The sequence below is a fragment of the Cricetulus griseus genome, chromosome 5 (assembly GCF_003668045.3).
Source record: "Cricetulus griseus strain 17A/GY chromosome 5, alternate assembly CriGri-PICRH-1.0, whole genome shotgun sequence".
In the NCBI taxonomy this organism is placed as follows: Eukaryota; Metazoa; Chordata; class Mammalia; order Rodentia; family Cricetidae; genus Cricetulus; species Cricetulus griseus.
The window spans coordinates 38,390,261-38,416,345 of NC_048598.1; the positions used below are offsets into that span (position 1 = coordinate 38,390,261).

General features: G+C 42.3%; 1 protein-coding gene across 1 annotated transcript in view; it reads left to right on the forward strand.

Moving 5' to 3' along the window:
* The window catches only part of Lamc1 (laminin subunit gamma 1), a 118,238-nt gene that overhangs the window by 88,471 nt on the left and 3,682 nt on the right, over positions 1–26,085 (forward strand). The window contains exons 10-27 of the mRNA XM_027417362.2: positions 25–214; positions 641–753; positions 2,356–2,577; positions 2,698–2,886; positions 4,997–5,242; positions 5,733–5,886; positions 6,333–6,475; positions 8,044–8,222; positions 9,112–9,268; positions 14,790–14,995; positions 15,689–15,768; positions 17,453–17,590; positions 18,443–18,587; positions 19,442–19,591; positions 19,779–19,893; positions 20,857–21,056; positions 22,010–22,168; positions 24,896–24,995. Of these exons, the coding sequence (XP_027273163.1) occupies positions 25–214; positions 641–753; positions 2,356–2,577; positions 2,698–2,886; positions 4,997–5,242; positions 5,733–5,886; positions 6,333–6,475; positions 8,044–8,222; positions 9,112–9,268; positions 14,790–14,995; positions 15,689–15,768; positions 17,453–17,590; positions 18,443–18,587; positions 19,442–19,591; positions 19,779–19,893; positions 20,857–21,056; positions 22,010–22,168; positions 24,896–24,995 (2,886 nt within the window). The remainder of the gene's footprint in view (positions 1–24; positions 215–640; positions 754–2,355; positions 2,578–2,697; positions 2,887–4,996; positions 5,243–5,732; positions 5,887–6,332; positions 6,476–8,043; positions 8,223–9,111; positions 9,269–14,789; positions 14,996–15,688; positions 15,769–17,452; positions 17,591–18,442; positions 18,588–19,441; positions 19,592–19,778; positions 19,894–20,856; positions 21,057–22,009; positions 22,169–24,895; positions 24,996–26,085) is intronic.

Here is a 26,085-nt window from a genome sequence, read left to right on the forward strand (position 1 = left end):
CCCAGCCTGTTATCTGCCTTTCAGCAAAGTTCCTGGGCAACCAGGTTCTGAGTTATGGGCAGAACCTCTCCTTCTCCTTCCGAGTGGACAGACCGGACACTCGCCTCTCTGCAGAAGATCTTGTGCTTGAGGGAGCTGGCTTGAGAGTGTCTGTGCCCTTGATAGCTCAAGGCAATTCCTATCCTAGCGAGACTGCTGTGAAGTACATCTTTAGGTGAGACATCCCTGTCAACTCATACCTGACCTGCTGAGAAAGAGAAAGCGGAGTTTTGTTGTTCATTTTATCTGAGTTGATCTGGCCTCAAGGTGTATGTTAAAGAAAATCTTCTGGGCTAGATAAATGTGGCAGCTCATGCCTATTGTCCTAGACCATTGGAGGCTGAGACCAGAGGGTTACATATTGAAGTTCTCTGTTAAAACAAAACAAAACAAAACAAAACAAAAAACAACAAAATCCTTTGGGTTATTGAAATGAGCCACCTTCTTTTATTTTCTCTTTTCTAGTTGTACTGAGAAACTGGTAACGCTCTCTTTTGTTTGGTTAGTGTGTCAGTATTGTCTGTGCTGGCATTATTGAGCAAGAAAGAGCCTCCTTGCAGACTGTCCTTACAGAGGTTGTGTACCCTTTCTTTCTCTCCAGGCTCCATGAAGCAACAGATTATCCTTGGAGGCCCACTCTTTCCCCCTTCGAATTTCAGAAGCTCCTAAACAACTTGACCTCTATCAAGATCCGAGGCACATACAGTGAGAGGAGTAAGTTGTGATGTAATTTAGGAGTTAAGTAAGATGACATAGTAGAAAGATTCATGGCAAGGTCCTGTTCTGATGTGTTCACACTGACCCACACTATTACCACTTGTGTATTAAAATGCACTTTGAAACCATCTTTAACGACCTGGAGAATATTAATGACTATTATTTTATGATTATTAAGCCAATTGAAATTCCATTATATGTAGATTTTCTTAAAGTCTGGTTCAACTTGCTTAATCTTCATTGCTTTTTATTTACTGTATGTAATAATCAAATGATTTGAACTATTGGCTAAATTATGAGAAATTATATATTATCCAGTGAACATTTGCTTAAACGAGGGTTTTAGAAATATGCCTTCAGGACTTACTAATGAGGGCTTTTTTTAGTCTGGTAAGGTAAAGTTGTAGTTTGGATGTCTTAGTTTTGCTTGTTTTTGAGCTCTCTGTATGAATGTCCATGCAGAAATGTTTTGTAAGTGATTACTAATATGGTCTTGGGCCCTTGGAAGAGGTTTGGATTACAAATGTAGATTATGTCTACATTTTGGGCATTTACTTTTAACTTGGAAATATGGCAGAATACAGAAAAAAGGGATGGGATCCTGGAAACACAGTTGAGGTCTGTGCCCTGAGGCCGAAGGGAGGAAAAGACTTTGGAGAAGAAAAAGTAATTGCAGGTTTAAGACGAGAACACCACTGGGTTTTAGGTGGGGTCTGAGAAGTCGCTGGTGAGAGTTTAGCTTTGGCTCATGGATAAAACTGAGGGAGATCACTGGACTCTCTGAAAGGTAATTTTGTCTGTGAGAAGGTAAAATAAAGAATATTCTATTAAAGTTTGGCCAAAAGAGTGAAAAGAGATGAGTTATCATTTGGGAGGAAAAGCAAGATTGAAGGAAGAGTATTTTTAGGCCAGGGAGATGTAAGAATGTTTAGAGATTAGAAGTACATCATAACTTGTGATCTGACTGGCAAAAAACCATATTAAAAGCTATGTTCAAGCCAGGACTAGAAGTATCCTTTGGCCTAGGTAGTCAGTGTCCATGTGAATTATATAAACAGCAAGCCATGCTCCATAACATGGGAGGAATGTACTTGAAACAAAAGATGGCAAAGGACTCTGGTAGAATAGAAATTAAAGGGAAACATGATAGTGTCTCCAAGGTCCACTTTTCTATCTTAGAACATTGTTGCTGGTTCTACTAGATTGGCTGGATAACCATCTAACCTAGTGTAAACTTTCTTTGTCCTTATGGAAATGGAAGAGCATTCTGACATGTAGCATATTGGCTTTGAGATTATTGCACACTTGTCAGAGTTAAACAGCTGTGTGTGTGTGTGTGTGTGTGTGTGTGTGTGTGTGTGTGTGTGTGTGTTTCCATAACTTTGCCATGCCTCTACTCCATGTGCTTGGCACCCTGTACCACGTGGTTGTCTTAATGCTGTTTTCTGGGTATTGTTCCCGGTGAGGTGAATGACTTCAGGTAATGGTCAGTTTTGTCTGGACTCTTGGGTCTTGCTACTCCTATGTGTTACTGTCTCTTCATGAGCTTTTGGAAACTGGAAGGCACTCCAGAGGTTCTCTTTCTCACACCACAAATAGGTGCTGGATATTTGGATGATGTCACGTTGGCAAGTGCTCGTCCTGGGCCTGGAGTCCCTGCAACTTGGGTGGAGTCCTGCACCTGTCCAGTGGGGTATGGAGGGCAGTTCTGTGAGACGTGCCTCTCAGGCTACAGAAGAGAAACTCCAAGTCTTGGACCTTACAGTCCATGTGTGCTCTGTACCTGCAATGGACACAGTGAGACCTGTGACCCCGAGACAGGTGAGAAGGCTTGAGGCCACTGCTGGGCCTGAGAGTCCTTTTGCCATTAGTAGTGGCACTCAGTGACTTAATTTGCTTGTCATGTACCTGATGACTTTCTTTTATCTGTTCCCAAAATAGGAGTGTGTAACTGCAGAGACAACACAGATGGCCCTCACTGTGAGAGATGTAGCGATGGATACTATGGAGATTCAACCCTGGGCACCTCCTCTGACTGCCAACCTTGTCCCTGTCCTGGTGGCTCAAGTTGTGCCATTGTCCCCAAGACAAAGGAAGTGGTGTGCACCCACTGTCCAACTGGCACCGCCGGTGAGTCTGCCTTGTTCACCCTCCTTTCAATGTCCTGTACAGTTGTCGACATTTACACAGCCTTCCTCGGTGTCTATAACCCTGAGAGAGGAACAAGAACGTCATAGAAACAGCGACATGGCTGTGTGTGGTGAGACACGGGTAAGCTGCAACTCAGGCTTTGTGACTCCAAATAGAACTGTCACTATACTGTAATCTCTCATAAAGTGAGAACCCAAACTGGGCTTTCAGTGTAGGCTTGTCTGGAATTGTTAATGTGAAATAGCAATTTTAAAATTCTTTCTCTAAGTCATCCTTTCAGAATTTCAAAGTTGGTCCCATCAAGTGGGGAAAGTGTTTTTGGTTTTTTTTGTTTGTTTGTTTAGTGTTATTTTATGCTTTGGGGAGACCTCTCTTCCCATTCCTTTATCACCGCTGGCTGTGAGGGCCATGAGCATGGGGGCTGGGGCGCACTGACACACCACCCCTTTTTGGGTTACCCTGTCTTCACTGTGAAGGGCAGGAAGACAAAACCAGGGCTAAAACAATGTGCTACTCGATCAAAGCCATATAAGGAATGCAGGATTTGAAACTTGATCTTTGAAATGAAAGCAATTTGTATTTGGGAATGAGGCAGGCTACCTTGTGTGTCTGTTTTAGTTTGATGTGAAACAACTTTTCAAGCTTTTGAAGTATAGGTCACACCTGGGATAGCTCCATTATCAGATGAGACGTGGTAGCTGGAATGCGGTCCATGTGCTCCTGTGGAGATGGCTCTGAGGGAGTCTGCTGGCTGCCCATAGCAGGGCCAGGAGGGTTCCTCATTCCCATGTTCCTGCAATCTGTTTTCTTCCCTCTGCCCCACCTCACCCATGTTTCCTGCTCGGCTTATTGACCTCTGCTTTTGTTTGTCAGGTCTAGTGGTCAGTGTCATGGCCATGCTGGACAGTCCTGGCCGACTGTGTGACCTGCCACTCTCCGCCGTTTACTTCTCTTTTCTCTTTCACTGTTTGATCGCCTCTATTTCAGCTGGGGGTTTTCATCTGAATTTGATCTACACTCCTCCTTAGGTGATCAGATCTCTTCAGGCTTCTGCCTGGGATGTTGAAATCTGTATCCTCAGCCCTGGACATCCTCACCTGAGCAACAGTCCTTTGTTGCTTTCCTTCCTCAGTGAAGGACTGGATGCTTTCTATTCTAACCACTGCAGCCTCTCAGCTGAGGTTGTCTCTCTCACGGTCTCCTAGCTTCACCTGCTCTCCTGAGGTCAGTTCTTCATGAGGGAGCCATGGTTAACCCTTTTAAGATGTAATCAGATTGCTTCACTTTATTGGAGCTTTCTTCTGATGAGCCATCTTACTATGTAGTCCAGGCTGACCTAAAACTCCCAGGCTGACCTCAAACTTGCGATCTTCATGGTTCAGCCAATTTTGTGTGCTCCATGCTCTGTGGTTATACCACTTAAGAGCTCTCCAGGGTCTGAGATGGTTGGGTGGGGAAAGCACTTGCTATCAAGCCTCAAGACCCTAGTTCAGTCCCTGAACCAACTCCCACTAACTGTCCTCTGACAAACAAGCAAACAAATACATGTAAAGTAAAAGAAAGAAAGAAGAACCCTCTAGTAGCTTGTCATAGCACTTCAATTTAAATCCAGATTTCTTCCCGACACCCTGGTCTGACCTGGGCTGGTTGATTCTGCTTCCGTGTGTGGCTTTGTTCAAAAGTGTTCCCATAGGTATTTTCCTGGCCAACTTCTGTGTCTGTGAATTCTCATCCTAACGTCTCACCCCAATCTAAAGTGGCCTTCACCTTCATGGGAATGTCAGCATCACTGTGTTTGGTTTAATGCTCTTGTACTTGTCCCCATTTGAAGTGTGTGTGCATGTCTGTGCTGACTCTCCCTAACTGCAACAAAAGTGTCACAGGAGCAGAGACCACAGGTCGGCAAAGCAGGGACCATCCTACTGAGAGAGGTCACTTCACTGGTCTGGCCCTGTAGGGTCTCCTGCTCTCCACTGTACCACGAGACCTTGTATATGATGGTGAGACTAGACAGTCCGTACCCCATTGGTAACCCAAGCAGGAATGCCTCAGGCCTTTCTTCCTTAACCTTGGATTCTCTCACTCCCAGGCAAGAGATGTGAGCTCTGTGATGACGGCTACTTTGGAGACCCTCTGGGCAGCAATGGGCCTGTGAGACTGTGCCGTCCATGTCAGTGTAACGACAACATAGACCCCAATGCCGTTGGCAACTGCAACCGCCTGACGGGAGAATGTCTGAAGTGCATCTATAACACTGCTGGCTTCTACTGTGACCGGTGCAAAGAAGGGTTTTTCGGCAATCCTCTGGCTCCCAATCCAGCAGACAAATGCAAAGGTCAGCCACTGGCCAGATTCAGTCACATATACACCTTGATGTGCAATTTCATCGTGCGTTTCTTTCAGTACTTGAGGAAGTTTGCTCAAATGCAGCACTGTCTGTGAAAATGCAGTGTGAGCCACTTGCACACTTAAGATTGCTGGATACCACATTGAAAAAGTGAAAGAAACAGAATTAATTTTTATATGTTTATTATTATTAATATATATGTTTTAAGATATTATCATAATGTGTTAATACAGCCAGCATTTTACTGCTTCAACTAACAACTAGTTAAAAACTGTTAATGGAATAGGTGTTCTTTTCCCACCAAACATCTTCAAAGCTAGTGTGTGTTTCAGCTGATGGCACATCTCTGTGCAGATTACCCAGACACACTGTGTGTGACTGGGCAGCTCCTGTTCTAGACTACACAGGTCTAAAGAGCCTGTGCTACTGTTCTTTCTGGTGACTTGCATCTGTTGCTTTGTCTGTCTTCCCACCCTAGCCTGCGCCTGCAATCCCTATGGGACAGTGCAGCAGCAGAGCAGCTGCAACCCCGTGACCGGACAGTGCGAGTGTCTGCCTCACGTGTCCGGCCGGGACTGTGGTGCTTGTGAACCTGGCTTCTACAACCTGCAGAGTGGGCAAGGCTGTGAGAGGTGAGACTTTGGAGATTTTGGAGGAAGTGATCTTTGCTGTCTGTGTCATAAGAAGTACAGTTTCTCAGGTTACAGTTAGTGGCTAGATAGATGTTGTTCAGGAATTGTTCTTAGGGTTTTACTTGAGAGAGGCACTGGCTAAGAGGATTTAAGGGACAGAAGAGGCAGCCCTGGTGTGTCAGACATTTCAAATGCAGATTGCAAGGTTCCTTCTGAGACAAACTCAGCAGGGCTGCAGTCTGGTCAGTGCTGGTAGGGTTTCAGAATGCAGACTGCTGGTACAGGTGAGGCTTGACAAAGAGTCCTAAACAATGCTCACAGAAAAGACTGGAACCTTCTGGACTTAAGACAACCCTAACATTCCACCTAACATGCTGCCTTTTGATAGAGAATGTTGCTTACAGTCGGCTCTTCTTATCTTAGGAATATCTTGTGTTGCTTTTTAGGTGTGACTGCCATGCTTTGGGTTCCACCAACGGGCAGTGTGACATCCAAACTGGTCAGTGTGAGTGCCAGCCTGGCATCACTGGTCAGCACTGTGAGCGCTGTGAGACCAACCACTTTGGATTTGGACCTGAAGGCTGCAAACGTAAGATATGGTGGCTTGCAGGGCAGTGTCTCCAATTAGTGCCTAAATACAGAAAGAACTCCATAGCCTCTGTGTGGCCATCATGGAGACTTTATTCTGTGAATATTATGAAACTCTGGAAATAAGGACTTTTCTGGTTCCTTTATAACTGCCTTGTTGAAATTGCCATTTGTGGGCATTTTGTTGTTGTTGTTGTTGTTTTAAAGATTTTATTTATTTATTTATTTATTTATTTATTTTGTATGCAACATTCTGCTTCCATGTATATCTGCATACCAGGAGAGGGCACCAGATCTCATAACGGATGGTTGTGAGCCACCACGTGGTTGCTGGGAATTGAACTCAGGACCTCTGGAAGAGCAGTCAGTATTCTTAACCTCTGAGCCATCTCTCCAGCCCTGTTTTTTTTTTTTGTTTTTTTTTTTTTTTAATACTGCTCTTTGTAATCTTTTTTTCTAAAGAAAAACAAAATCTCCCTTTGAGTACTGAGCATGCCCACTCTGCTTAGCAAGACTTGTTTATTGATCACATTGTCATTGCAGATAAGGAAACAGTAATGGGTTTTGTTCAGTGTTTGTTGACTTACTGTAGTTACTCTCCACCCATGGGGCCTTTTTGGTCCAGTTGTATATAAACATCTGCTTCTCCTTGGCACAAACACTCGCCTGGAAATCAGAACAGTTTGGGTTCTTGTTTTCTGAATTCCTTCATTTCTCCTGTGAAATGCAGCAGAAATCATTGACTCAGCTCAGAGAACAAAAGTGAGAAAAGAAACAGCAAGATAATGCAAGGGAAGTGTTAGCAGCTGGGTATCCTCATTTCTCTGGGAAATTTGAGCAGTGGAAAGATGAAAGTATACAGGAATTCCTGAAGCAAATGAAAGAGCACCACTTAGTTTAGTAAGCCTTCCCTGTGTTAGCCTAGGCTGGCCTCACTTCCCCTTCCTCCACCTCCCAAGAGGCACATTCTCCACCATGCCTGGTAATTCTGTGATTACTATGTCACATGAAATGTGCCCCAAGGGTAAGGGGAGGTGACTCAGTGGATAAAGTTCTTGCCATAAGAGCAAGAGGAACTGAGTTCAGATCGCCAGCACCCATATAAAAAGTAGGTGTGTGTCTGTGACTCCAGTGCTGAGACAGGTAGATTCCTAGAGCTCATTAGCCAGCCAGTCTAACCTATTGTTGAGCTGGGCACAGTGGCACCTTTAATTCCTGCATCTGGGAAGCAAAGCTAGGCAGATCTCTGTGAGTTTGAAGCCAGTCTCAAAATTACACACAAAAACCCAAAACCAGAAATAAGGCAAAAAGTGGTTAAGAGTAGGATAGATACCCAGTGGTGACCTCTGGCCTCTGTAGGCTCAGGCATGCCCATGTGTGCACATATGAACACATATACCACACACAAAAAGTGTGCCCCAAAGGGTGCATGTTTTACTTCACAACTTAAAATGTCTGTCTTCTCTGCTAAATGGATTTAGCCATTTAAAATCCCATAAATGCATTTTTCGTAGTACTTAGAATGATGATACAACCAGTTAAAATGAGAATTGGCTTCTCGTTCTGTAGCTTGTGACTGTCATCATGAAGGGTCCCTTTCACTCCAGTGTAAAGATGATGGTCGTTGTGAATGCAGGGAAGGCTTCGTGGGAAATCGCTGTGACCAATGTGAGGAGAACTATTTCTACAATCGCTCTTGGCCTGGCTGCCAGGAGTGTCCAGCTTGTTACCGGCTAGTGAAGGATAAGGTAAGCTGAATGTAATGAATGCATTCATTCATTCATTCATTCATTCATCTATTCAGCAGATATGAAGTATACTTTGGGCTCCAGAGAAAAAAGTGAACACATTTGATGTGGTCTCTCTTCTTAGAGGCATACCTTCTAGTTACATACATAAGAGAACACCTGAGATAAAAGGCTGACAGAATAGAAACAGACAATGCCTATGGGAAACTGTACGGCCTCTGTAAGGACTCCTGCAAAGTGAGAGCTGAAGGATAAGGAGGAGGGAGCCATGTGAGGAGGAATGGTAGGCAAAGACCTGGAGCCTGGAAGCTCCTGGATCCTGCCCTGTGGAGTACTTGGTTGGTGGCAGGTTCTATAGGACTGTGTTGATAATATGTGAAGAGTTTAGGAATTATTCCCAAATGCAATGGAAATACACAGAAGCCCAGAGGAGTGTCCTGACTACCGCATGAAGAATGACCATCAGGGATGGGATTACAGGAAAGCCTTTGAATGGATGAGAAAATAGGTATGGTGAGAGAGCAGGGTAGGGAAAAAGAAGAAACAAGAATGTGCCTTGGGCTTTGAGGTTTTTGCTTAATGTTGCTGGAGATGTTGTTTACTGGGAATCTCCAGGGAGAACAGGTTCTGGAGTTGAGTTTGAGATGCCTGGCAGAGATCTAAGTGATGTTCAAGGGAGAGGCCAGAGCTAGAGAGCTATCAGCAGACCCTGTGTACGAAGAAGAGTGGTTTTAAGAGCTTGCTTTAGAAGCTGGAGAAATAGACGAGAGACTTGTGCCTGTGCTGTCTGTGTGAGCAGACGTGTGTGAGGGGCACAATCCCCCCACTTCTGAGAGCTCCCTGTGGCTCCTGCAGCACACACAGCAAAGTTTTCTTTTCTCCTTCTTAGGTTGCTGAGCACCGAGTGAAACTCCAGGAGTTAGAGAGCCTCATAGCAAACCTTGGGACCGGGGATGAGACGGTGACGGATCAAGCCTTTGAGGATAGACTCAAGGAGGCAGAGAGAGAGGTTACAGACCTTCTTCGAGAGGCTCAGGATGTCAAAGGTAGACATGATCAAGCTGGGTAACTGATCTAATTTCTAGCTTGTAATTAAATGGTTTTTATAAAATTCTCAGTTTTTAAACTACTTGCAGAGTCTCCCTATAGCTCAAGCTGACTGGCACTCATTATATATATTCCAAGCTGGCCTCAAACAGGTGGCAATCCTCAGCCTCCTAAATGCTAGGATTGTAGGCATGAACTACCTGCCTGGCTGTAAGTTATTTTATTTTAAAGGCAACATTTCAAAAAACGTCCTATAGTCTTAATACTTTAAGATAAAATAAATAGGGGTAACTTTCCATTATATCAAAAACGATTTGTTGTTCAGGTTTAAAGTACTTTATGGATCTGTTCCTCTACATACAGAGTGTGAAGTTGAAAATATTAAAGTCATACATTTTTTAAGGATGTTTGTTTTCCAGCCGCAACTTCTGAGAAACACTTTTAAGGAGAAAATTCTAATTCTGATTTTTTTTCTCCCACTATTCTAATGAGTGGGAATTTATTTTATGTATAGCTTTATTTTCGTCAACATGACTTTTTTGTTTTGTTTTTTTGGGGGTTTTGTTTGTTTGCTTGCTTTGAGACAGGGTTTCTCTGTGGCTTTGGGGGCTGTCCTAGAACTGGCTCTTGTAGACCAGCTGGTCTCAAACTCAGTCTGCCTCCAGAGTGCTGGGATTAAACGCGTGTGCCCACCATTGCCCGGCTTCAACATGATTATTGAGAACAGAAAATGATGTTCAAGCATTGGCTGAGTAGCTGATTACTGAATATGCAACACTTGGAGTTTGTAAAATGCCTGTGTGTGAAAATTTCTGTCTGACGAGCACACTCCGTGCTAACATTATATAAAAATACATGTACCAGGCCCATGTGAAAGTCTTCTGCACATGGTGTGAGAAGACTGAAGAAGGAAAGAAAGGACATCAGCCAAAACTTAGAGGACATTTTATTTTAAAACAATTTATTTAAAAAGAAATCAACAACTTATTTCGTTGAGTTTTTTCAAAGAAACTTATTTTTAAGAAACTTAGAAGTTGGGATGTTATTTTAAATCATATACATGCTTTTTAGATCACTTTAAGTTTTTGTTTTTATTCCTTACTCTGAACTAAGCCTTTCTCCTAAATGTAGGCAGACTCTTTGTACAGTGACTAAATGCTAGCACCAGTGAAAGGTGAATAAAGACTCTCCTGTTTGCAGGATGCTTCCCATCAAACTGAGTCCCCTTGGTGTGAGGCTTTCCATCAGGGTCTGGTGTGTTCCCAGATACACATAGTAAATGTTCATTAAAATTAGCCTGTATGGGGCAGCAGTGACCAGTTCCACTTTGAGTTTATAAATATGTTTCCATTTGGAGTTACATGGAAAAGTCTGACTGCCTAAGAATTTAGGTCAGAAACTAAATAAATTGCTTTTTTTTTTCACTAATGTATAGAATTTTGATTTTTATATGATTGTTGAAATAGGGAAGGAAGTAACTGGACATTCCTGGATTTCACCAAGTTTGTTTGATTTTTTTTTTTTATTAGAGTCCACAATTTGTGAGTTTTTTATTTTTAGGAATTGAGAAGCATAAGATTTGGGTGGCTTATTATACTGTTAGCTGCATCTGTGTGTTTATTTGGGGTTGTTTGTATCATTCTAAGTGGTACACACTGCCTAGGAAGAGTGGACACCCTTCCCGTTTAGATGCTCATTGTGCCAACCACTTTAGCATGTGGTTTTCCACTAACATGCTCTATCAAAACAACAAATCCATATGTTTGCTGTGTACACTAAGTCATGGTGTTATATTCTGACATGCCAGTTAGGCAAGCCCAGGTGTGACAGAAAGCTCTGGGCCAACACCACCAACACACAGGAAGGAGTAAGCCCAGGACCAAAGCAGGGCAGCAAGTCTGGGCACTGTCTTTCCACGCCAGCTTGATATAGCTGAGCTACTGGCAGCATCCTCAGGCTACAGTAACCATGTATTTTCCTGTGCCCACATGGACGCTCTGCTGGCCGGAAGCTCTGCCATGCTTCCCTGTACCACCTGCAAGCTGCCAGCACAGCTGGTTGTTGCTTCCCCCAGCCCTGAGATCTTCTCATAGGCTGGGGTTAAATTCCCCTTCTGAGGTTCCTCACTTGTGAAGTTCCCAGCTGACCTTTCCTTCTTAGGTTCAAACTAGCCAAGAATGATATGCCTTTGTAATGGTTTGGCTTTTCAGACTGTAAGTACTCACTTGTAGTGAAAATGTGCTTAATCTGCAGATTTGAAAGATGATATGTACAGTGTAGGGCTGACAGGTAGACACTGGGAGTTCAAGTACGGTTGATAGGAACATACCTGTTAGTGTCTCTGTTGTCTCTTCTGGTGCCATTCTAGAGCACTGGACAATGAGGCGTGTGGCAGTTGTGTTCCTGAGCGCCTAGGGCAGTGGTTCTCAACCTTCCCAGTGCTGTGACTCTTTAATAAAGTTCCTTGCTTTGTGGTGACCCCAACCATAAAATTATTTCCCTTGCTACTTTTTAACTATAATTTTGCTACTTATGAATTGTAAATATTTTTGGAGATAGGGGGTCGTGACCCGTAATTTGAGAACCACTGGTCTAAAGGCTAGAGACTACTTTTCATCATTTGCTGGTTCTTTTCTGATCTAAACTTCTTTGTATTTTTATTGTTTCTTAAACATTTTTAATTATCAAGGAATTGTACAAGGAGTTCTCTAAGCAGGACACAGTGTGCAGTTAGGCATGACTTGTATAGGACATCACTTTGCATATGTGTTTCATGGCCTTACTGTCAAGTTGCTATTTTCCAAACTTGTACTTATTTCATTTGGTCTTAACTTGGAACTCTCAAATTTTTATAGCCCTTAGAAACTTTTTTCTTTGTTTAATTTCATTTTATTTTATGTTTTTATTGAGCTATACATTTTCCCCATTCCCATTCTCTCCTTCCCTCTCCTACTACCCCTACCCCCTACCTCTTACTCTCCTAATTTATTCAGGAGATCTGTCTCTTTCCTCTTTCAAGGTGGATCCATGTATGTCTCTCATAGGGTCCTCTTTGTTACTTAGGTTCTCTGGAAAATTTAGATTCTAACAAAGCATCATGCTGAAATTAAAATTGCTTAATTTTTAAAAATTGTTTAATACATTCAACATAAAAATTATATGTATTCATAGAGTACTAATGTTTTGATACAGGTACATATATTCATTGCACAGAGTTTAAGTCAGGTTAGACACATCTACTCCTCATTTATTATTTCTTTATGACGAAAGCTTTCAAAGCCCCTTTCCCAACTTTTTAAAATGTTTCATGCTGATTATCATCGTTGTCCCACTTACTATTCAGAACTTGTTAGCTCTCTAATGCGCTTGCCCACTGACTATTCTTCCACTGGTCCCCTGCCTTCTGCTGCATGCTCACACTGTTTTGTTAATGTCAGCTTTTTGTTTGTTTGTTTTTGTTTTTTTGTTTTTTTGGTTTTTTTTTTCGAGACAGGGTTTCCCTGTGGCTTTGGAGGCTGTCCTGGAACTAGCTCTTGTAGATCGGGCTGGTCTCGAACTCACAGAGATCAGCCTGCCTCTGCCTCCGGAGTGCTGGGATTAAAGGCATGCGCCACCAACACCCAGCTAATGTCAGCTTTTTAAAACTTCCACATCTGGGTGTGGGCATATGGCACTCTGCTCTCTGTTTCGCTTACATAATTATTTTACCCCATCCATGTAGTTACCAGAGACAGGATTTCTTTCCTTCTTATGGTTGTGCTGTGTCCCTTTGTGTTTATGTACCGTTTAATTATTCCTTGACTGGTAGAGCCATCTATTGTTTTTACTGCTTGGCTACCGAGAATAGTGTCTCAGTGATGGGATTGCAGGCATCTCTGATGTCCCCTTGGAATGTGTATGTGGGACTGGGATTACTGGATCAGGTTGATCTGGTATTTAGTGTTTTCCATGATGACTGCACTAATATAAATCACATTGCTGGCAGCAGTGTGCAGATTTGCCTTTCTCTGAATCCTCACCAGCACTTGCCTTCCTCAGTCTTGTTGGCAGTAGCCATACTGACTGAGGTGACATGGTCTCTCATGGAGGTTTTGACTTGAATTTCCTGATGATTGATGGTGTTAAACGTTTTTTCCCTATACCTGTGTGCCATTTGTGTGTCTTCTTTTGAGAAATGTCTGTTTTGTGTGCTGCCCATTTGGGTAATGAGTTTTTAAGTTCTTTAGGACTGCCAGGCGCACAGTTTGTTCTTACTTTCTCCCAGTCTGTGGCTGTCTCCACATTCCTGATGGTTTCCTTTGCTGTGCAGCCTTTCAGTTTGATGTAATTGCATTTGTCTAGTTTTGCTTTTATTTCCTGTGTTTTTGGGGTCTTGTCCAAGAAATCCTTGCCAATTCCAGAGTCCTGTAGCATGTTTTGTTTTCTTTCAGTAATTTCCTTATTTCAGGCCTTCTATTCAAGTGTTCAGTTGAGTTGAGTTGGTGTTTATAGCTGGAAGAGTTAAAGGTGCAGCTTCATTCTTTGTGTGGTAGTCTACTTTGCCAGTCCTGTTTATTGAACTGACTATCCCTTTCCTGCTGTGTATTTCAACTCTTTTGAAACCTAGCTGGCTGCAGATGTGTGGGTGTATTTCTAGGCTCTCTTCCATTCCAAGAACTTGTCAATTTTAAATAGAACTTGAGTTTTTGTGTATTAATAAAACCTCATGACATGTGAAGATTTAATACTGGTAGGCTTTATATTTGCACAGGTTTATAATTATCATTTGATTTATTAGGATCCAAGCACGAGGTTGGGTGGAATAGTAAAGTACAATTTGGGGAACTATGTAGAAGCAGAGCTACAATTGAAAATTACATACATGTGCTGGGACAGGTGTGGGGGGGAGGAGCTAAAAGTATGCTTAGTTTAAAACACAAAGAAGTTGGGTTTACCAGATTTCAGGGTGTTTTGTTTGCTTGGTTTGTTTTGAGTCAGGGTTTACTTTGTATTCCTATTTGGCCTGGAGCTCCCATGTAGACCAGATTGGCCTGGAACACACAGAGCCAAGCAACTCAGCCTCCTGAGTGCTGGGATTAAAAGCTTGCATCATCACACTTGGCATCATCCGCGTCAAATGGTCTTTTTTAATAGTTATGTGTCAAGTGTTTAGGGCTAACAGCATCTTACTATTATGTAGTCATGGCTAAATCTGGTATGTGTCATAGTGTAAAGATCAATTTTGCTTTCCTTCATCAAACATCTTTATGCCTGATTGTCTCTGCTTTGCTGACTGTTGTAGAAGGTTGTGCACCCAGTGATGAGTAGGAAAGGACTCAGTCATCTGGGACAAACAGTGCAGTGCGGTTGGTAGTAGTGAAAGCATGATTGGGTACAAATAGAGACATCACCTCTGCTGGGGGTTAGGACAAATGTGTCTAAAAGATGCTGTTGGGGATAATAAAGAAACAGCACCGGAGTTTCTCATAAGATACTATATCCCTTCAGATCATTTACAGACTATTTGCAATGCTCTTTCAGATGTAGATCAAAATTTGATGGATCGCCTTCAGAGAGTGAATAGCAGTCTGCATAGCCAAATTAGCCGATTGCAGAATATCCGGAATACTATAGAAGAGACCGGGATCTTGGCTGAGCAAGCACGGTCCCGAGTGGAGAGTACCGAGCAATTGATTGAGATTGCCTCCAGGGAGCTTGAGAAAGCAAAAATGGCTGCTGCCAATGTGGTGAGTGACTGAAGTTCCCGTGGGTAGGGTGGGTTGTTGGGTAATTTGTAGCAGATCATTTTACTCCACCAACAATCTGCTACAATGTGTCTTCGCCCTCCTACCTGGCACTCTGGAGCAGGAGAGCCTTGCCACTCATAGTCATTGAAGGTGGCAAAGTGAACAGAAGCAGCTTAAGACAGGAGAGGTCTGTTGGCCCAGTTTCTCAGCTGGGCAAAGCACTAGGACAGCTGTTGGTAGTGGCAGAAGTGTGTGGTGGCTTCTCGTATAGCAGCCAGAGCTAGAAGCCAAGAATGGGACAAGCCAAGCAGTTATACCCCTAAAGGCCTGCCCCAGTGACCCACCTCCTCAGGCTCCACAGCCTCGTCTAAACATCAGCTGGGGACCAGGTTTTCAAACAAAGGAGCCTGGAAGTGGGGGCGGTCACTTCAGATTCTAACTTCAGCAATTGTCACAAAACAGAACGAACTGGATAAAAACAGAAATGTCTAGGTTTTTCCTCTCACTTGCCTCTTCTGCAGCACTCAGAATAGAAATGATTTCCAATCAAAGATGCTGATCAGAAGCAAAGATCTCTGAAAATAAAAAAACATTATTTTGCATAATTAATAAAAACAATTAGTGTTAATACTTGCTTTATAGAACTTAAAACAATTTAGTCTTTTGAGACTAAGTGTTTTATCTCCTCTTCAGTCAATCGCTCAGCCAGAGTCTACAGGGGAACCAAACAACATGACCCTCTTGGCAGAAGAAGCCCGGAGGCTTGCAGAACGGTAAGCTGCAGCAGCTTTATGGTTCAGGTATAGTGCCCCGATGATGTGAGCATGTAGTCCTGCCCCTCCCATGCATACTTTTCATTGTAAGGGTTACCCTCTCTGAAATGTTATCAGCTATGCAAACTCTTTTTCTTTCACTTTGGAATTGGAATATGTATCCTAAGTATTAGAATACAATAGCTTAGAACAAAATTATATTTACATATTTCACAGATAACATTTTTAGATTTTTTTAACTTTAAAGCCTTCAGGTTTATAGATTCTAAGAAACCCAATAGAAGTTATTAATTTAAAATTTTTATATTAGTTTTTCAGTGAATATTTAATTTTCAGTTCTCAGTAAAAGACACTAACTCATTGTTCCTTTGAAAGTAAGCCAAAGAACACTGACCATTTCGTTCCTGGTTTGTTTTTTAGACACTTTTAAATTCATTGTAACTTCTTTGTAAGGCTTTAAATTGCAGAAGGAATTACATTTTAAAAAGTGGCTACAATGTAGGCATCACTAAGAGCGGGTATCTTTGTATGAAGTCAGTATGGTAGACCTCAGTAGTAGCCTTATGCAGATGTCGGGGGACTGTCCAGGGCAGTGCCATTGACGTCTTACAGGTTCTAGGTTACATTGACCTTAGCAGCTTTCTTTCTATTCTGGGTAAGTGTGAATTTGTGAGGCATGTAATCAGCTTTTCAGAACATTCATAGTTTTATAGGTGGATTTTCTTACTAAAGGAAGATAGCTGAAAACATGGAAGCTCTCAAGAAACCTAGGTCTTGGAGATTTACTGATCTGGTGGGTTTCATGTGAGGACATAAGATAAAAGTTTCTTATGCCCAGGGAAATACTGGGTGTCACAATTCAACATGAAATGTTAGAAGTGGAAAATCCATTAGCACTGTTACCCAGCTAAGATGCATTGCTTAACTGGAGTTCCTATTGACATGTTTTGATGTTGCTTTTCTTCAGTAATTAGGTCAAATAAGAAAAGTCTAAACAGACAGGCTGTGTAGAAACTATGTAGTAATTATGTAGATATTTTGTAAAACTGTGTGGAGACCATGTAGTATCTGTGTGGAGACCATGTAGTATCTGTGTGGAGACCATGTAGTAACTGTGTGGAGACCATGTAGTATCTGTGTGGAGACCATGTAGTAACTGTAGGCCGGCAGACTGTATGAGAATATCAGTCCTGGGGTTTGTGTTGCTGACTAGATACAGGTTTCTGGATAGAACTGTTCTGTATGTAAATTACTCACATTCTAAAGTTAGTTGCCTGCCTCCCTCCATCCCCTCCCTGTTCCCAGAGACATTTTCACTTTATAACTCATTTGGCCTGGAACCTCCTGATCCTAGTGCCTCAGTGCTAGGCATGGGCAGAAGCTACCGCAACATGCTCAACCAAATAGCAGTTTTTCTTAGAAGACACACATTTGCCCCAATAGAGTTTTGTGCCAGTGATTTTCATAGAAAACACTCTTTCCTCAGTTTACAGAACACTTTTTGTAAATGTAGCCACCTGAAATGTTTGTGAAACCCCAAATGGGATTTTCCAGTATTCCTAGATCTCTGCCCATATTAGTCTATGGAAATAAAGCAAAGTAAACGTTACCTAAATTTTATTTCTTTCCCTATTACATGGTCTCATTCATGGATTATTTTTAATTTTTCCTCCTATGTGTATAGCCATAAACAGGAAGCTGATGACATTGTCCGAGTGGCAAACACAGCCAATGAGACTTCAACTGAGGCGTATAATCTGCTTTTGAGGACCCTGGAAGGAGAAAATCAAACCTCTCTGGAGATTGAAGACCTTAATAGGAAGTGAGTGTCATTGGGAAGGACTCACAGTCCTGCACTGTGATGTGGGGAATAAGCAGATGTGCCGTGAGGCTCATCACACTTTCAGGATGGTGGAGTAGTTAGAACAGGGGATGTGTAGCCACTCCAGGCTCAGACTGCAGAGGGTGGGACTAGACTAGCCATGTACCTTCTTCATATATGGAGACTGAAGAGAGGAATGCTAGAGTAAGTGGAGAAAGTTATGCTGAGCTGCCAAACTTGAAACAGGTCTAAAGTAAGAATGTATAAAATGTATAAAAAGTGTTTGGGACTATGTATGTATGTATGTATGTATGTATGTATGTATGTATGTCTATGTGTGTATGTATTTGTGTGTATGTATATATGTGTGTGTTATTGTATTAATATTATATGTTCATATACATGAATATTTGCATACATAATGAGAGTGTGAATGAGACCCAAGTGTAAATACAAAGTTCATTTGTGCTGGTGTACATGTAGCCTAAAATGTTATATAGTATTTGCAGTGTGTCTGCAGTTTGATGTAGCCATCACACAGAATCAGGTATGAAATTTTCCTCCTGTGTATTGTAAGAGTGCTACAAATGTTACAGAGTTGGAACTTGGAGTTAGGGATGCCCAGTTTATATGTGATAAGGTAAGTAGAATTAAAAAATGAAATTAACTTTTAGCTAGGTGTTGGTATCAAAATGAGAGCATTTGGTACAGCAGCTCCTTTTAGAATTTTGGAGCTATCATCCCAGTGATATTAACTAGATTGTATTTGATCAATATTAAGATGTTAAAAAAAGAAAAACAGCTGTTTTTTTTTTTTTTTCTAATTGAATTACATCATTCATTGTTCCTTAGGTATGAACAAGCAAAGAACATCTCTCAGGACCTGGAGAAGCAGGCTGCCCGAGTCCACGAGGAAGCAAAGCGGGCAGGTGACAAAGCTGTGGAGATCTATGCCAGTGTGGCCCAGCTGACCCCTGTAGACTCTGAGGCGCTGGAGGTATGAGTGCAAAGACTCTGGTCACTGCAATCCCATTATGTCCCTGTCCCTCTAGTCTGGGTAAGAGCCATTTTGACTGCCCTGCTCCTCCCTTCCAGACCTCTGACTCATTGGTAAAGGTGAATTCTATTTTAATTATGCAAATAGAACTTGGTGAGATAAAAAAATTATAGACATGAAGGATCAAGGATTACTTTGCTAATGTGAATACTTCCTCTAGATGTTTCATATAAATCCAAACTGTGATATATTTGAGTGACTTGAAGCAGAGTGTGGCTGGAGCCTTCCTTCTAGGCATTGTGTGACAGAGATCTGGAGAGAATAAGAGGTGATAGCCGGCATGAACTATACCAGCATGCTCAGGGACAGGTAGAATATTCGGGAGCTGGTAGTGTTTTATTTCATTCTAACCATGTTTCCTCATACAGATCCCTCATATAAATATCTTTACTACTAAACTTGAAATTTACCATCTTATTTCCTATGTCTGAGGTGTCAACTGGTATCCCAAGGTTTAGGTCTCTTCAGACACCTCGTGCTGACTGAGTCCACGAGTGTGTGATGTGAAAACAGGACTGATAAGATGGCAGTCAGAAGGGAGGGGTATTGAGAGTCACTTGAAAGGACCCAGGGAGCTTTTTGTAGGAAGACGTGTTCTGCATCTTGTTGGAGCTGTGGGCTGGCAAAAGCTGTGAAAACTAATCAAAGTACAAGAAACTCGGGGAAATCAGTGAAGTACACTTGGTTATCTTGACCTCTGCTGTCTCTTAGGCTGTCAGTTGAGCCTTAAATGGTACAGGGTTCCTAAGCTTCCTTGTCACTCACTGTCATCACTTCTTCCATGTGTGTCACAGAATGAAGCAAATAAAATCAAGAAAGAAGCTGCGGATCTGGACCGTCTAATTGACCAGAAGCTAAAGGATTATGAGGACCTTCGGGAAGATATGAGGGGGAAGGAGCATGAAGTGAAGAACCTTCTAGAGAAGGGAAAAGCTGAACAGCAGGTGAGTTTGATTTGCTGCTGGCTGCATTTCCGGAGGCAACAATTTAAACAGTCCAGGTGTGAGCCATGTCTAGTGCACCGCCCCTCTGTACACTTCAGTCTCCAAACTGTGACTGTGAGGGGCTTGTCTGTCGGAGGGCCAGGCTGATCCCGGGAGGCTTGTCTTCTGACCTGCCATGCATTTACAGACAGCAGACCAACTCCTAGCTCGAGCTGACGCTGCCAAGGCTCTTGCTGAAGAAGCTGCTAAGAAAGGACGAAATACCTTACAAGAAGCCAATGACATTCTCAGCAACCTCAAAGGTATGAGAGGGTGGGGGCAGCAGCATTTCTGCATGGCCTCCGTGGAGGCCATCACTGAGTTATGTTTCCATTTTTGTCCTTAGCAGGATTCTCTCAACATAAAAGTGGGGTAAACCCCATATACTGACTACTTAGATTTAGTAGTTAACCATCATCATTTAACTTAGTGTTTAACCTCCATACTCTATGTGTAAGTGTTTGCATGTGGTGTGTGGGTATGTATATATATATTTGTGTGTGTGCGTGCATGTGTGTGTGTAGAACTGAAATTGACTTCAGGTATCTCCTTGATGGCTCTTCACTTATATTTATTGAGGCAGGACCTTTCGCCAAATCTGGAACTCATGTATTTGAAAGAAAAACCAGAGTGCTTCTGTCATTGCACCCCTGCATTCTTCAGTCTGAGAACAAAAAGCCATGTGTTGGAGGGTGGTCTCACATGTCACCACAGTCCTCCTGCTTATCTTTCATTTTTTTCTGAAACTGATACCTAAGTCTTTGTTTCAGAGAAACATGCCCAATTCACGGAGGGGCTGATTCGTGTCTGGTAAAAATAATCACAGGTTCTATAAATGAGGATTTGCCAGCATAATAGTTGCAAATGTATCGTTGATGTCAGCGGGTCTGTTTGAATCCCTGCTCCACAAATTAGCCTCTCAGTCACTGGTTTTCCCGTTTAGCATGTGACACACAGTAGACACTAAAGACAGTGATGTGCTCTGGGCTCTGCATGGCAGTGGCTTTTCAAGTAGGACTCTGTTCAGAAACAGAAGTACATCATGTGACTAGTCACGGAACACCTTCTGCACAGCAATGTGTACATTCTTTCCTCTCTTGAGATTTCAGCCCCAATCATCATTCATTTTTTAAAACAGATTTTTAGTGCATATAAAACAATCCAATTGCAGTTTCATTTTTCATTTTGGCAGTTTAATTCGAATGCATGCCTTGAACTCCTTTTAGATTTTGATAGACGTGTGAATGATAACAAGACAGCTGCAGAGGAGGCGCTGAGGAGGATTCCCGCCATCAACCGGACCATAGCTGAAGCCAATGAGAAGACGAGGGAGGCACAGCTGGCACTGGGCAATGCTGCAGCTGACGCCACAGAGGCCAAGAACAAAGCCCATGAGGCGGAAAGGATCGCCAGCGCCGTGCAAAAGGTGAGCGCTTCCCTCTTCTCCAGCCCCTGCTCACACATCTCATGCTTTCTAGACCTTGCAGAGTTTTTTCTCTACTATAGCAAAACTGTCTGGGACCATCCCTGGCTGTTTGTTTTCTTTTCAATTTATGTAAGAATATGTAAGTGACTGAAGAAAGAGAATCAGTAAAAGGACTTGCTCCTGTCTCAATGTCGGATCTGAGTTGTGAAGAGGGTAGTCTCAGAGTACTTCAGATTCCCTGCCCACAAAAGTTTGGACCTTTCCTAAATAAGCATCCTCCTTGAGCCTGCGCATGACGAGGGCCGTGTCAGTGTTGTATCAATGCTGTGTCATGTGCCTTCCAGACCTGTGTAGAGCTACTGTGGCCGCCACTGCAGGGGCATTAAATGAATTTCTTTAGGCTCATTTTATTTAAAGATCCATCTGTTTTATTTTAAGGAGATAGTGGAGCCTATTTTAAAATTAAGTGAGAATCACAGAAAATTTTAATTTCTTTAAAAGGGTTGGCTTTTAGATCTTTTTTTATAAAATGCTCATATTTCAGGATGTGGTCTTTGGTACATTATGCTGATAAACTCATAAGGCAAGCCTCAGATTTAACATATATCCAAGGGAAAGAGTATAAGCAATACAATGTGATGCAAAAGTGTTCACAATTAAATTTCGTTCTCTGCGTGAGCTCAGCTAAAAGTGGTTATAGTAGAACAGGGCATTTAAAAGATTTAAAGAAGAGAGCACAAATGAAAGTGCTGTGGAAAATGCTGTTGTGTTTGACAATTTTTTTTTTTTATGAGAGCCCAGGAAATGGTGGGAAGAGGGTCGTGATAGTACACACCCTTTTGTGTTGTTCCTTCTGGATTTCAAATTATAAAAGGGAGTAAGGATGCACTCTAGAAAGGGAAAGTTGTGCTGGGGTTTGGTTTGTTTTGGTCAGCAGTTTCTTTTGTGCTTAGAATGCCACCAGCACCAAGGCGGATGCTGAAAGAACCTTCGCAGAAGTGACAGATCTGGATAATGAGGTGAACGTTATGTTGCGGCAGCTGGAGGAAGCAGAGAGTGAGCTGAAGGAGAAGCAACAGGTTGCTGAAGCCGACATGATGATGGCGGGGATGGTAAGAGCTCCCCAATATTGTTCAGAGGCCAAGTGGAGGGTGTGCACTGTAAAGACACAACCCCACTCCCCACCCCAAATGCCCTTTTCATGTGAACTTCAGGTTTGCATTGCATTTTCTGGTCAAGAATTGGGTCAGTAGCTTACGTAGAAGACAAAGAATTTGGCTCCTCTGCCAGGTATTGATGTTGCACAATTGCCCTGTCCCAAAGCCACTCACTTAGAAGAAAACATTTCCCCCACAGCTGGAGTTTTAGGACATTTAAAGAAAAAAAAAAGCTGTGTGTGTGTGTGTGTGTGTGTGTGTGTGTGTGTGTGTGTGTGTTTGTGTGTGTGATGAATGGGTAATTCATACATGGGATAAAATTAAAGTTTCTTTTTAAAAGGAGAATGTAACAAAAAGCCAGTTTCTTTCTGCGTTTTCCCAGCTGCGCTCACTAGAGGCAGTTTGTTCTACAGGACATTGTAAAGCACTCTGTACCACTGCACTGAAGTGCACCCGCTTTCCTCCTGCGCCTCTCTGTGATGTGTGCATACATCACTGAGACAGAGTGGTTTTGAAACTAGAGGGAGTGCAGTTTTTCTTCAGTGTGATATATTCTACATTAGAAAGAGCTTACTGAGGGGGAGTTTTCCTTCCCCGTTTGTAGTTGCAGTCACAGGAACCGTGTACATTAGCTTGTTTACTCTCACACTTGCAGAGTCACGAAGAGGCCCATTCTTTCCAGGCCCCCCAAAACAGGGCCTCTAGGTGTGGGTCATTTTTACTTTGGGTTAGAAAGGAGAAATACAAGGTCTGGTGAAGTGATACTAATTTAAATTTTGTATACCTCTCTGTGCACACAGCTCAGGCTTTTGTTTGGTTTTATGAGACAGGGTGGTCTCACTATGTAGCTTTGGCTGACCTGACTGGAGCTCTCTGTGTAGACCAGGATGGCCTTGAACGCACAGGAATGTTCCTGTCTCAGTCTCCTGAATCCTGGTGTTAAAGTACACACCACCACAACTGGCTAAACAGCTGAGTTTTTAAATTTTGTGCTGAATTGTCCTGTGATTTTTAATGCAAAAATGAGGCTCAAATGGAGATTGTTATGAAGCAAAAAATCAGTATTTCTCTTACATGCAGAGAGTCTCTGGGCTTCAATTTTTATATTTATTTATTGCATGTATGTGCATGCATCACACCATAACATGCTTGTGAATGTCTCAAGACAACTTGAGGGAGTTGTTTCTTCCCTTCCACCATGTGGATTTTGGGCCCAGAACTCAGGTCATCAAACTTAGTGGCCACTAAAAGCCTCTGAGGCATCTTGATAGAAACATTGTATTTAAAGCATGTTGAAAAAAAGTAAGGGATACATGTTTATGAGTTCCAAAAAGGGATATGGGCTTAATTTAAAGAGCAGAAAGAATCAATCCCTCTCTTGTTAGTTTTGGTATTTAACTTCTTGGGAGCAATAAGCTATGCCCTCATACACTATCCCTTTTGTATTTATATCAGTTTTGAAAGTCCAACATTCAGCTGGTATTGCCAGAGACTAACATTTTCTTCAGCCAGAAGGGTTGTGGTTCTTTCTGGAAGATGCTGAAGGCCACAGGTTCAACACAGCAGAGTCCTGTGCCCCAGTCCCAAAACAGTCATAGGAAGCCTGTGTGGCTCCCTGACACCAGCTGTGATTTGAACTGAGTTAATCATTTATTTGTGAAAGCTTTTTATTTTTTTTTTTCTGTTTTTAAAATTTCACATTGTTTTGATCCCTAAATGTTTGCTTTGTCTTGACCCCAGAACTAGGAAAAATAATTACTGGTAGAGAGTGCAAAGCCACTCATTTGTGTCCTGTTGGAGTCGTTGGTGAGAGCATCTGCTTTCTGATGCGTAGATGCTTCCTTTTCCACCGCTGCTTCCTGTGACTCATGCTCAGTGTGTTTGTTCAGGTTTCATGGAACTTTCCCAAATATATTTACCTTTGGTTGACTTTGAAAATATCCATTGTATCCATGGTATTGCCTGTGTGTGTGTGTGTGTGTGTGTGTGTGTGTGTGTGTGTGTGTGTGTGTGTGTGTGCACACTCAGGCAGGCACGCACACTCGAGTATGTGTGTAGTTGACAAAGAAATTTCAGAAAAGCCTGGCTTTGCTTATGAAAACTCTCCAAGAATAGAACATCTCTAATAATCAGGCACCTAAGAGTATCCACATTCTGTTCCTGTACTCAATCTGTACTTAAAAATAATCTATTTCTACTTAGTGCATTTATCATGTGTTTGCCCCAGGTATTCTTGAATGGGGGAAGTGAGAAAATGAGTAGTGTTGTTTTTTGAATGCGTATGTCATGAAGGGCAGCCATGACACACACACACACACACACACACACACACACATATATATATATATATATATATATATATATATATACCAATCTACAGACTCAGCACTCAGAAGGCCGACACTGGAGGATCTCATATTTGAGACCAATTTATGTTACATAGCAAAACTCTCTCTCAAAAAAAAAAAAAAAAAAAAAGGCATAAGGGCTATTGACTGCTCTGTGCAGTAGAGACATCCTTCACCTGAAGATACCACCCCAAATCTGCAGAGAGACCATGACTCATCACTCAGAAAGGGACATTTCTGAAAATAGAGCTGCTGGCTCACTGAGGAAAATATTTAGAGAAGATAAAAACACGGAGTCACCAGTATTCACACTGTTTACCTTCTTTCCCTGCAGGCTTCACAGGCTGCTCAGGAAGCTGAGCTCAATGCCAGAAAAGCCAAAAACTCTGTTAGTAGCCTCCTCAGCCAACTGACTGACCTCTTGGAGCAACTGGGTAAGTAAGGGGAAGACCTGTCCTAGCCAGGGCACCCAGTGCTGTGTACTGTTCTGGGGCTCTGATACCACTGACTCTGAGTCCGATTAATACAAAGTACTCAAAAGCTCCATTTACTCCTAATACTAATGTTTCATTTAGTTCTTGCTTATTTAAAGGGTGCCTTGTACCCTGTGTCTTGCTGGCAGGACCCTCTGAGGGCAGCTCGCACCATCACGACATTGATAGCTGTCAACTCTAGAGTGAAAAGGGATCAGGACTTTATTAAGTTCAGGAACTTTAGGTGCCTTCCCCGGACTCTGCTCTGAATAGATACCATGGTCTTTACATATGAAGATGAGCTGCTGGCTAAGGGTGTCACTTATGGTCAAGGTTCATCACGCAACCAAACAATCATTTTCCCTTAGTTCCTCCTACTGGTGGAGTGTCTTTAAGGGATTTGAAAAGAAAAGGCTCCGTGATAGAATAAAAGGATACTTGGAACGGACCCGGTTCCGTTGCTCGGGATTCTCTCCATTTGCCAACCAAAGAACAGTTTTATAAAGTGAAAACTTTTACACCAAAAAAAAGAAAAAAACTTTGTTTTGTTTTAAAACCACTTTGGTAGAGAGCAGACTTCATTATGAGGGAGTGATACGGCCTTTGAAGACTGAGCTTTTTTTTTTTTTTTTTTTTTTTTTTTTTTTTTTTATGTTTCCTTTGTTTTGTTTTAAGACAGGGTTTCTCTGTGCAGTCTTAATTGTCATGGTGCTTGATCTGTACACCACCCTGGCCTCGAACTCAGAGATCTGGCTGCCTCTGACTCCCAAGTGCTAGGATTAAGGACATGCGCTACTGGTTTTGGTTTTTGTTTTTCTGTTTTGTTTTTTCTTAAGAGGGGGAGGAATAATATTTTATCTGTCTCAAAGACCAATAATAATAAATGATGTGCCAGCAGATGGGCTGTGGAAGTAAGCTAAAGAGAGGTCTTTAGGGCAAAGAGGCAGACTTTGTGACCAGACAGACGAGAGCTGGACTTCTAGCTCTATCACCTAGGTTTTAGCTGGGCAAATAAATCCCTGGCCATCTGAGAGTTGGTGAGCTAAACTGG